This window comes from Apium graveolens, chromosome 2 (assembly GCF_009905375.1).
Source record: "Apium graveolens cultivar Ventura chromosome 2, ASM990537v1, whole genome shotgun sequence".
Taxonomy (NCBI): Eukaryota; Viridiplantae; Streptophyta; class Magnoliopsida; order Apiales; family Apiaceae; genus Apium; species Apium graveolens.
Window position 1 is genome coordinate 25,921,194 of NC_133648.1, and position 11,998 is coordinate 25,933,191.

The following is an 11,998-nucleotide window of genomic DNA, read 5'->3' on the forward strand; positions in this document are numbered from 1 at the left end:
TGAGGGGAGAAATTGAATGAAACTGAAATGATTAAATCAAATGTGGTTGAAATTGAGGGTTTTATTTAGATAAAGTAGCCAAAGCCCTCTACATTTCGGGTGTTAGCCCTGAATGTGATTTGGCGGTTAAAAATTACCCTAAATATTACTTCAAAACGTTACATCGTGTAACGTTTATGCAAAAGATCTAAAACGGTACTTCGTGTAACGTTTTGGCATTTTGAATTTTTTTTATGCGCAAAACGGTAGATAAAGTACCGTTTTGGTACAAAACGCTATATGATGTACCGTTTTGAGCTAAAACGCTACTTCAACTAATGTTTTGCACATTATAAAAAAAGATAAAAATAAAGTACCAAAACGGCATACTATGTACCGTTTTGAATTAAATAAACAAAACATAAGACGAAATACCGTTATGAAGTGATATTTTAGATCATTATTTTCAAAAGTGACATTTTGAAACATTTAACACTCAGAAATGATATTTTGGTCCATTGTTCCTACATTTCTTTGTTGCTTTTTAAGAATTGTGCTCTCATCTACGTTGTGCTAAAACAATGTATAGCTTACATCATCATATCATGTGTCAAACTCTCTATTTAATTTATCACCTCCACTAATTCCCTTTTTCACCCATTTATAATTTCTCTTTTACCTATTTTTCATTATCTTTCTTTTTCATTTTTATATTCTTAAATTAATAATTTTTAATAATTTTATTTTCTTCACTATTTTTATCTTATTCAAAATTAATTATATATACACCAATATTCATTATTATATTTTAATATTTAATAAAAAGTTGAAAATCAATATTCGTAGTTTGGGTAATATTATTTTTAAGTTTTTGTGTTTATAATTTTATTCTACTAGAAATATTATGTATTAAAAATATTAGATTAATATATATAATTCAAATTAATCTATTTCAAAATAAATTTTTAAAAAATAATTATAATATAACTAGGTATCGGCCCGGGAACTAATCCAATTTAAAATAATATAGGAAATTTTTAAAATACAAGGTTACTATGCCTTGGCCGTAAACAAACTCGAGCAAAATTCTCAACAATGTCCAAAGGTAATCATTCAATTGCCAAAATTAATCTACATTTAAAAAAAACATTACCCAATAATTCTGGATTTTACAATAAGTTGACTAACAAAATTGGAATCACAAAGATTACTCTGCACCAATTCTCAACTACTGAGAAGAAACATACTGCTGCAACAGCATCAGCACTTAATTTTTGAATCTGATACTACGGCTAACTCCTGCATTAATACCAGAGGTTTCACCACCATAAGTACCACTTGGCTTCTTAATTTCCCGAACTTGTCCTTTCCGCCGTTTGACAGCATCCTTATGTTTCAACTGTATATACAGGAGAACACAACTCATTAGTAATTATAAAAGTGCAGTTGCACAAGTCGACGCATATGTCGGCAAATTCATACCTTATACTTCTTCCTTGGATTCTTAGTAAGTTTCTTTCGAGCACGAGTAAGCCCTCTATTTTTCTCCATCTGAATTAAAAATATTACATTTGAGTTAACAAATGGAGTTCGTATATTTAAATTACTTGCCATTAGTCCACAAGGTTATTAGCATCTTACCTGTTGACTAATATGCCTCTTTCCATCTTCAAGGATTTCAGGCAACAATGGCTCTGCCGGAGTTCTGTAAAAGTAAAAGATAACTATTTTATTAGAATACAGGTATCGTGAGAAGTTGTTATGTTTCATGGTCAACGATTTGTGAGATATCATAGTATTATATAGTACTAGAACTATTAATATTAACCACAAAATATTTGACAACAATCTACCAGTTCAATTTGAAACAAGACTACATATGTATAAAGATTAGTTATTCGACATTATAGTATATATTCAATGTACTAATGTGTTCTGTTCAAGTCCTGGCCCCACATTCCTCTACACAAAAAAGAGCAAGATCGACGCATGTATACGACAATTTTTTACCCGTAAAAAGGTCTTATATTTTTGTTGTCGAGGTAATTTGGTAAAAAGATAAGGAGCTTATCGGTACATCGCCTCCCAAGACGTCATAATCTCCGTACTGGTTCTGTAAATATCTGTCTAATCTGTAAATTTACTATCCTAAAAAACTTGGCAGTAGTCAAGCATGCTTAAATCAGTTTAGAGCATAATTACAAATACCTTGAATACTTCTCCGACTTGGAAGCAAGTTTTGCCTTGTGTTGTGCTTCAACTTGTTTGTAAAACTCTAAATCAGATTCAGATTCCGATTCTGTTGCATTGTCTACCTCCATGTCAGCAGAACCATCAACATCCTGAGTGTTAGGTTCATCATCGCTATCATCATTGGACTTGATTCCAGCTCCTGCAAGAACACGGAGTTCATGATTCCTTCGTCTTTCTCCAATATCATCTCTCTTTGGTAAATCATCATCGCCGGATATAAGCTGCCAGAAAGATACACAAATGCAAATATTAATTTGCATATGTTAAAGATCTATGAATTTTTTGAGTTTAAAAACAAGTAATTAACCATCAATGCCAACACAAAAATCTGTGGCACGAGATCACAATCTCAAAAAATAGTACAAATTTATACATGTCCAGATAACCTAATCCATAACCAAAATCACAAAAAACAGTTTAGTAGATTTAAATGTTGGGAGACAAAATAGGTTTATAAAAAACCTAAACATATTAAATCAGAAACCAGAGACGGGCTCTTTCAATTCAGTGTTAAAAATAAGTAGTCTTGATCTGTGATACTTCTAAATCTTCCCTTCAGACAATGTTGGAATGGGAGACTTGTTTTCTTGGTAGTTCCAAATTATTCATGCAATCTTTCTAGAGAGAATATTTAGGGTTGTTGTAGGGCATTTAGAACTTCAACAGCTCAAAATACAGCAATGTATGTAGCCCCCTTGGTCAGAGTGGTAAACAGCAGATTTGTCACCTTACAATCAAATTTGAAATCTCCAGACCGGCTCCAGGTAGCAACAGAATGCAGAAATCCAAAAAATCGACATCAGATTCTAGTCACTTATTAATTCTATGTATACCCTCAGAACATAAACATCAACAAATAATGCATGTAACCCTCTAGAGAAAATGTTTAGCTGCTTCTCAAATTCATATTAGGCCATAGAAAGCACACAAGTATAGGAGCAGACAAGAGCACCTGCAAAAAATGAGCCTGAATACAAACCACATGGCCAAAATTTGATGTGACAGTGGGTACATACTGATTTATGAGACTCGGACAAGTACAACAACTAATGGTCATGTTGCAAACTGGTTACTAATAAGATGCATTAGAAAAAACATCAGACACCAAACCAGTTTTCAATCTTTCAAAAGCACCATATAAAAGATCTCTACCTTTGCCTTTTTGACTCGTGTTGCAATCTTGGACAATGTAGCTGAGTTTGACAACTGTGCATGCCCATTTCCCTTATCCCGGCCTCTTACATCTGAAGGACAATCGTCAAAGTCATCCAGTGTCATGAGTTGTCTGTCCAATCACGAATTACTTAGGTGAATCCATTTCTAAGATTGAGAAAAGCAAACACAGTAGAAGCTCCGTAAAGCACGTGAGGGTAGACATACCCGTTCAGTGGTTGCGCATTCCTCTTTCCACTTTCATGCTTTGGGACTACGGAACTAAAAACACCTTTTTGTTTCAGTTTTTCCTCAAGGGCTGCTCTTACTTTTAACATTTCCACGCTCTGCAAACCAACTTTATCATTCTGGCACAATAAATAGTTTGATTTTACACTGAATTAAATTTCTAGTAGTGTGAAAGATTGCAAAATTATTCGTGTAAAGCTAGCCTTGTTCATTTTTGGGGTGATGGTGCCATCAGCAACTGTAAGTCTGTAACAGGCTAATGATAATAAATTAAAACTAATATTAAAGTATCAAGAATGTTTGACAAACCTGATGCTTGCTTTTTGCTAATGCACTCCCAGATTCCTTCACCAACTTAGTTGCTCCATGAGGCTATATGCATTAGGCCACTTATAAGTACAGGAAAGTCAACATGTCTTTTGTTCTAAATTTTACAACTTAAAACATGCGTTTGGTGGTTTACAACGGTTTACGAGCTACTTGAGATTATAAAGATTGAAGATTTTATTTTCTGAAGGCGAGGAGGGTCTTTACTCTCCATAATATACTTCCTACATACAAAGAAGTTTGAGGTATGATTACCACTTCGACTTCGGCTGGGACCAGAGGGGCCTTGCATTCTTCAGGTAAATCAGATTTCTCCGCATCCTGTCTAGCTAACAAAGGCTCTGTTTCAGTATCAAATTTCCTGTCCAATATATCCTCAAGCTCTGCTGGAAGATTCTCATCAAGTTTTTTCATCTGGAAAGGGGAAAGTGCATAAGAATGCAAATAAAAGACAGATGAAACTTAATCACAAAGGAAGCAAAGAACACTTTAAGTATTTGTTTTGTTGGCCTCACATTATGGCAGAATGAGGATTACAGGCAATTGGCAAAGTTTATTCATTTCAGTTCAAGATATATGTACAACACTAGAATTACAGATGAATAACGAACATAAAGCACAGTTACATGGGAAACTTAAGCGAATAAGAAACAGTAAGCTACAAATAGCATTTAATCAGTCTGCCAAAATTTCCATCAGAATATCAGATGGTCCAAAGATGATATTGGTTAGGTGCAAACAAATTATAGAATCATTAATGATTCTTAAATTTCATCGGATATATCAAATAACAAGGAAACTGAAACACTCAAGGAACTAATAAAAAGTCTGACAGAAGAATAAATCGTTGCATATTAACTATTTGCAAGCAGAAGCTCTCCTCAATGAAAGGATCAAGTATTTACATACTAAGAAGTAATTAGTCCCTGCTTCCCTCTTATTTCTATCTTTATTCTCCTACTTTCGGCTTCTTTTATCCCCTCCGTCTTTTTCTCTCCATAATTTTCAAATTTCGTTCAATCTCATGCCACATCAGTGTCTTTCTCTCTCCATAATTTTCAAATCTCGTTTAATCCCATGCCACGTCAGTATTAATCATCTTTATAAACTCTACCAAACCTGAATTTGATTTTCAAATTATAATTTTCATATACATTCTGATTTTAGCAAAAACCGGTTGAGGAATATTAGCTCTAGAATGTTTCTGGTAATTTGTGCCTGTAAACAGTAGTAGATGCAGTTTAGTATATGAGTTAATGTACCTTAAGGTCACAATTAGATGTATATTAATTACTGTAAGGAATAAATACCACCCAGAGTATTCATATTATCTTTCTCTTTGAAGTTTTTTTTCTTGCAACAGTATATTACGATTTCGTGATTTACTAGTACACATATTAAAGCGCGTTTTTTGTCTTAAATGTTCACGCATTTTTTGCATCAGGCAAGCATTTGAAAGTACGAATACTCAAGGAGAAATAGATTTAGCAAACAGTCCCTCAAAAGAATCAAAAGAGAGGTATTATTTATAATGTATTATAGAGATGTCAAAAAAAAGCAGGAAGTGATCACAGACATACCTTTTCCAACAAACTTTTAATTTCCACAAGCCTTTCAATGACTGGATGATCACGAACAGGCTGTCCTTCGGACTTGAGGAGTAAATAAAAAGTAATAGCTTGGCAATAAGACAGCAAAAGAACCTGTTTAAGCTCCAAGTATTTCAACCCACCTTTCTTCGCAAACTTCCCTTTTCTAGCCTTCAAAACATTTAATTGCAAGATACATTTTAGCATGGCAAAATTAGGAGCCACTAGAGATTAGAGAATCAAATACGTAAACTATATAATATGATCCCTTAAGGAAACAAAAACGAAATATTTCTTGTCAAGTGGGTGATAATTATAAATTAGAGATTCAAGGCATACACTCCAAAAAGCATAGTAAGCAAAACAGATTATGGAAACAGGAAGACGAAATAATGTAATAACTGATATACGAACATTATACTTCAAACAACAATAGATAGCTACTAGGATCAAGGTCAAAGAGTCAAAAACTCATCAGTGATATAAACCATATTCTCACTTATCTGTATAATTTCACATACTACAGATAGTGCTAACATCCGGTGAATAATGAAGGTCTGCAAATATTCAAATATCTGACACAAACCAATCACTATACAATACCACTACAATTATATATCCATGAATCCTACTATTATTATTTCAAAGGTTTATATTAACTTGCCTTCAGAAAATTGATGAAACATCCGTAATTTTTATTTAAAGAGAAATATTAAAAAGTACTTCATGCATAGCATATTCTAATCAATTAGATGTTCTCCTAACATTTACAGCGACAAGAATCATAGATCAATCAACCAGTCCATTGCATACACAGTACAAGTCAATTCCGATCTTCACAACAATCTATCATAATGTAATAATGTAACGATTTAACAAATTCTCGAATTCTTCATTGTTTATAAATTGACATAATGACAACATACCTTGGTTAAAAGTGGATTAATAATATTTTCCAGCTGTTTAGATGCATCATTAAGCTCTGTGAGCAAACCAACCAACTCTGGAGCAGCACTACATTATAAATTAATCAGTCCACAGTTAGAAGCATACATATAGAACACATTCAAACATAATGTGCTTTATGAATTTGAAAAAACTATTGCATGGAAATTCAACAATCATTAATAAATAACAACAAAACATCTTAGTGATTAATTAGCACCGGTCTGATGTGTGATATGTTAGCTTGTGGCCATTTGTATTCAGGTTCCTGTGATATCATTGTTGATACATTTTCAATGTCTTGTTTTGAATTACTTTTTTATTATTATAAAATTGGTAATGCAATGTAGATTGCAAAATTCTACAATAAAGTTACATGTTCTTTTTATGTTGCACTATCCAAAGACAGCAACAAAATATTATTTGAGGTCAATCATAGAAGGTGCCTACAAGAAATAAGGAGGTCACCTGTAGACAACGTCCATCTGCTCTTCCGTTGTCAAAGCATTCAAATCTTTACTGACTTTCTCGAAAGTTGTGCCAGTTTCATCTTGAGGTCCTTTTTCTGTCGAAGGTTTTGATGTTTTCCCTTTGACCAAAATGTCCTGAAATACAAAAAAATATTTAATAATTTGTACTATCAACAATTCAACATAAAAAAATTATTTTGATCTGCAATATTAAACAGATGCAGCAAACATTGACACTCTTAAATTTAACAGTATAAGGTGCATCTCAGACCTCAAATGTGGGCTCTGCATCACTGTCATCTTCACTATCATCTTCGAGGCCAAAATCTGCCATCGATAAAGTTTTTGCTTTTTCCTTCTGCAATCGCAACACTTCAGCCTCTTCCTCGGCAGGTAGATCTTCATCGCTGGATTGTATCTGTTAAATAGAGTTCAAATTAAGTGTCCAAAACATAAAACAATACTATCCCGTTGCTTAATCTAGCAAACCAGTTTAATTCCAACCTGTTCAAAGTGTTATAACTATTATAACTCCAAACTTTATAATATTTGTCAGTAATACATTTTCAGAGAGACAGCAACTGTATAATCTATTATATGCTCGTACCTCGTAGTCAACATTATCACCGCCGTGATAGTTGTCTTTCCTTCTTCCCCACACAGCGCTTGCTTCTTCTACCTCTTTTGGATCATCATCCATTTCGTCCTCGACCCCGCCAAGTTTTGACCGTAATTTACTCTGCTCCCTTTTGACTACATATGACAGTATAGTATTTAGTAATACTATGTGCAGTAGCCAACGAGTGAATGTAGAATTTGGGTAATAAAAAAAGCTTATACAACGATGATTAACAGAACTTATCTACACGAACTGTAAAGTTATAAGGCAAACATATATACACATATTTATCAGACATGATATGGTAATTCATCTATTCTTTTTTTGGGTAGTTAACTTATCCACTTCACTTAATGATGTCATAATTAAAAAATAATAATCACGAAACATCATACCGTAACTCATTTGAAGTGATAATAGAAATAATGATAGATCCCAAAATAATCACCACAACTAAGCATGCTGATATATCATGTGTTGATAAACTTATATAGTATAAGAAGATTCCTACCAAATATCAGGGTCAGCTATAAATCTACAGTACTCACTTGCAAAAACATTGCTTTTCCACAAGTTTACAAGGGTATAAGTCATGACTTAAATGTTTGCAAAGCTCATTTGAGTTAAAATAAGCTACAGACTCCAAAAAAAATGTTGTTCCTCATTTTCTGTACCAGATTTAAAAACGTGGTTTTGCAGATTTTACATCCTATTAAGGCTATATAAACAAGCTTATCTAGATATATTACTTCGTGCAGCAAGCCCAGTATCTTCAATATCCTCTTCGTCTTCATCATCCTCGCTGCCGTCGTCATCCTACACACATCAATTTTTAGAATCAAAGCAAATAAAATAGCATTTTAACCACCATAGTTTTCATATAGCACAATATGCTCTTTAAGGATAATACGCAGAAGCACAAAGAACACAATATATTTATATATATATATATATATATATATATATATTAACCTGGAAACCAAATACAGGTTCCTCCTCGTCTGATTCTGCCACATCATCGTTTATGTCAATGGGAACTACATCCCTTTGCTTATGAACTGCAATGACAGAACGCATAGTATTAATGATTATATTTCATAAATGAGCGCGTGCTTTGATAATTTATTCATTTTTTTCGCAAATCAAATTTCATATTAAAAAACGATAAACAGATATTACAAGCGTCAATTTCATCATCTTCGGAGAAATCTTGGAAGTCATTTGACACAACTTTCTTGCTGCTGCTCTTCTTTCGACCCATTCTTCCTTGACGCGACAATTAATGAATTACAACCTGTACAAGATAACCCCTTCAAATATTATAAAAGTACAGCATAATCGTAACCGTGAGATATTAACATTAAAATTTGAAAGCTTAAAACATCAAATTAAAGTATTCTCTTGAGCACAGGTCCAGCTCGACTTATTCTACTTGTAAAGGAATTAAACCAACTGAATGCAGTAGAGATCAAACCTAAATACAATACCTACTACCCAGACCCAGTTGACGTAATTTAGCACTTAAACATTGACATAGCGTTTAACAAAAATTACGAAGTCTGTCAACTACATGATGCAACAAGAATTTTGATAATCAACTCGAAACACCTACTAAAGTCACAATCTGAGCAATAGAAACACTTCTAAAATACTTGAACTTGGAAAAAAATATTCAATTGTATAGCTCATTCAACTTACAGTCTTAAATAAACTGTACTGACTTGGACATTTTATCGAACATTTGCAAACAAAGGTGAAGAATCAAGACACACATAGATATAAATATACATTTATACATACAATTACACTATTAAATCAACTACTGTGGTGAACAAGACAACACATATATATGTATGAATCACTTATAAATATGGTGAAAGTTCTGCAGAGAAATTTACCTTAAAAGAGAATCTCTATAGAAGATTAATATGATGTTCGTACCCAGCTCCGTGTGTGTGCAGAGAGAGATTTGGAGAGAGAGAGAGAGAGAGAGAATCAATTTCAGGGGGTTAGCTAGGGTTTTGGATAACCGGTAAAGAAATGAGTAGCCCAGTCCAAAGCACCTATTCTCGTTAAGAAAACTCATACAAGCCCAGTCCAATCTAAACGGCAACCCAATGAAACAAAATGAATGAGAAATGTTATTTTCATATCAAATTTTTTAATTTTTTATTTTCAAAACTCAAAAGGCATGAAACACAAAAATACTTTGTATTTTTTTTCTTTCTTTATTTTTATTATATATGGAGAAGGAAAATTTGTCATTTCATGTTTTGGGAGCTCCGAAAAAAAAAATGTTCTCTTATTTTATGACTATTTCATTTTCAAATCAAACGCAATTTGGCAATTTTAATCCTAGGTCACTTATTTTTTATTAATTAACACTAGGATATAAAGTCACGCTAAGCGCATTATCGAGTGCTTTATAAAAAATGCATATCTTTTTATATATAATAGCTCAACAATATGATAAAATTCATGAGATATTTTATTCATGTATTAAAATGACTAATTTACCATTATTATTAATATTTATACAAAAATTATCATTTAGAGGAATTGAACTTAATTCTTTTTATTCACTTATACATCTTCATACTACTACACCATATTATCACATGTGTTTTAAATGATAGACATTGTTAGAAATATGTTGTGAACTTGATGATAAGTTAAACAAAACACCTTAGTAGATTTAACTTAGTGAATTTTGTAGCACTCGACGGATGATCAAATATAGTCCCGGCAGATGAACTTTATAGTCCCGACAAATGACAAATTGACATTCATCAAGTGAGTAGCTTATGTAACAAATAATAACTGTAGCACATTTCTGCAAACAACATGTATTAATCAGGTAGATTGTTTAGGGTTCTGTAAGTCATGTTGACTACTACTAGATTGATATGCAGAATAAGTTGATTAATTGTAAATATGAGATGTCTTGTAATTCTGTATAAATGAAATAGAGTCAAGTGGCAAATAGACTCCCGACGGATGATCTACAAGTGTTAGGTCCCAATATGTTTGTAGAAGGGGGTTGAATAAAAACTTTACCGTTTAATCGAATTAAATGCGGAATAAAAAAGTGAAACAAAATTCAAGTTAAATAAAATTATTATTAAACTTGAAAGGTATTACAACAACGGTATCGTTTACAAGGGATTAATCTCAAATAAATTATCACAAATCTAGAATAAATTCGACATGAACTTTTTCTATTTTTGCAATAAAAAGATCAAATGCTAGAAGCAATTCGAGATTAAGTTCTAGGGATTTTGATCTGCTAGATAGTTACACAAGAACAAGAGAATGATTTCTAGTGGTTTGGATTTAACTTAAATGACTAGAAATTAATTAACTTGAAATGCAGTTGAGAGATTAAATATTATGCGGCTGCTGCTTCTTTTGTTCTTGAGTTGGTTGAAACGTATTGAATGATAATCTTTATGATCTTCTGTTGTTGACATTTATAATTCACTCAATAGGACTGAATTGAGCTGGCAAGACAATCTGTGAATTGGCAAGATAATCGGTATCTGGCAAGACAATCGGCATGACAATTGATTATACTGGTAAGACAATCGGCATGACTATTGAATGAACTGGCAAGACAGTCGGCATGACTAGTGATTGAACTAGCATGACTTTCGGTATGACAATTGATTGTCATACCAGTTCAAATGATTGTCTTGCTGAATTAATATTGAAAATAAATTCAAAATCAATTCTGAAAATTCATAATATTAATTCAGAATTTATTAATCAATTAATTCAATTAATCAATAAATTAATCTTTGCAGATATAATTTATTTTTTCTTAATTAAATTATATGACTTAATTAATTAATAGATAATTAATACTACTCTTGAACATCAACCATTCTTCTGAAAATCTTCTGAAAATTATGAATCAATTCCACCACTTCAACGTTGACACTCGATGTACTGTCTGGTTCATGAGTGACTAACTTTCGTGACGTTTCTTCATGTCTTGACTTTGATAACTTGATTTCTTCAGATTAAAACCCTGTAATTATCTGATACCCTGACAAGATCTCTGACACTTGATTAAATCCACAATCTTGATTTATATCACTGAGGCTTGATCAATTTCTTGAACTTCTTCCAGTGAATTAATTCCCCAAGTCTGTAGATGAACAATGTTTCTTAATCCTTTGACATATGTTACTTTGAGAGATCTCTTTGACGATAGAACCACTATTTACTTGTTACATTCTTATTTGAGTTGAGTTAAATCCTCGAATAAACAAATAGGCTATGACATATGCCTTTCAATCTCCCCCTATTTGTTTGTTAGACAATAACAACAAATACCTAGAGGATAACTCAACTAACAAATAAGAAAAAGATATAAACATAATTGCAAAGTAAATAGCAGAAAAGTTCTGGAT

General features: G+C 32.4%; 1 protein-coding gene across 2 annotated transcripts; it reads right to left on the reverse strand.

Moving 5' to 3' along the window:
• Positions 1–1,065: 1,065 nt before the first annotated feature.
• On the reverse strand, positions 1,066–9,634 carry LOC141707158 (protein THALLO). 2 transcript variants are annotated; one of them, XM_074510183.1, is made up of 17 exons: positions 9,482–9,634; positions 8,763–8,877; positions 8,556–8,641; positions 8,333–8,399; positions 7,572–7,717; positions 7,236–7,382; positions 6,963–7,099; positions 6,476–6,563; positions 5,541–5,720; positions 4,216–4,374; positions 3,943–4,005; positions 3,613–3,731; positions 3,385–3,517; positions 2,188–2,453; positions 1,621–1,684; positions 1,462–1,530; positions 1,066–1,378 (listed from the first exon to the last, which is right to left on the reverse strand). In XM_074510183.1, the coding sequence occupies exons 2-17, from the start codon at positions 8,842–8,844 to the stop codon at positions 1,247–1,249; spliced, it is 1,938 nt and encodes a 645-aa protein (XP_074366284.1). In that variant the 5' UTR covers positions 8,845–8,877; positions 9,482–9,634; the 3' UTR covers positions 1,066–1,246. The 2 variants fall into 2 exon arrangements, with proteins under 2 accessions (XP_074366284.1, XP_074366283.1); XM_074510182.1 differs by having other exon boundaries at positions 3,613–3,752; positions 9,482–9,633.
• Between the last annotated feature and the right edge of the window lie 2,364 nt (positions 9,635–11,998).

Excerpts from the sequence above, each read along its gene's own strand:
- LOC141707158 (XM_074510182.1), bottom strand. The coding sequence starts at position 8,844 with ATGGGTCGAAAGAAGAGCAGCAGCAAGAAAGTTGTGTCAAATGACTTC. Across the intron at positions 8,642-8,762 it reads AGATGATGAAATTGACGCTT|TTCATAAGCAAAGGGATGTA; the intron begins GTAATATCTGTT and ends CTGTCATTGCAG. Across the intron at positions 7,100-7,235 it reads ATGCAGAGCCCACATTTGAG|GACATTTTGGTCAAAGGGAA; the intron begins GTCTGAGATGCA and ends TTTGTATTTCAG.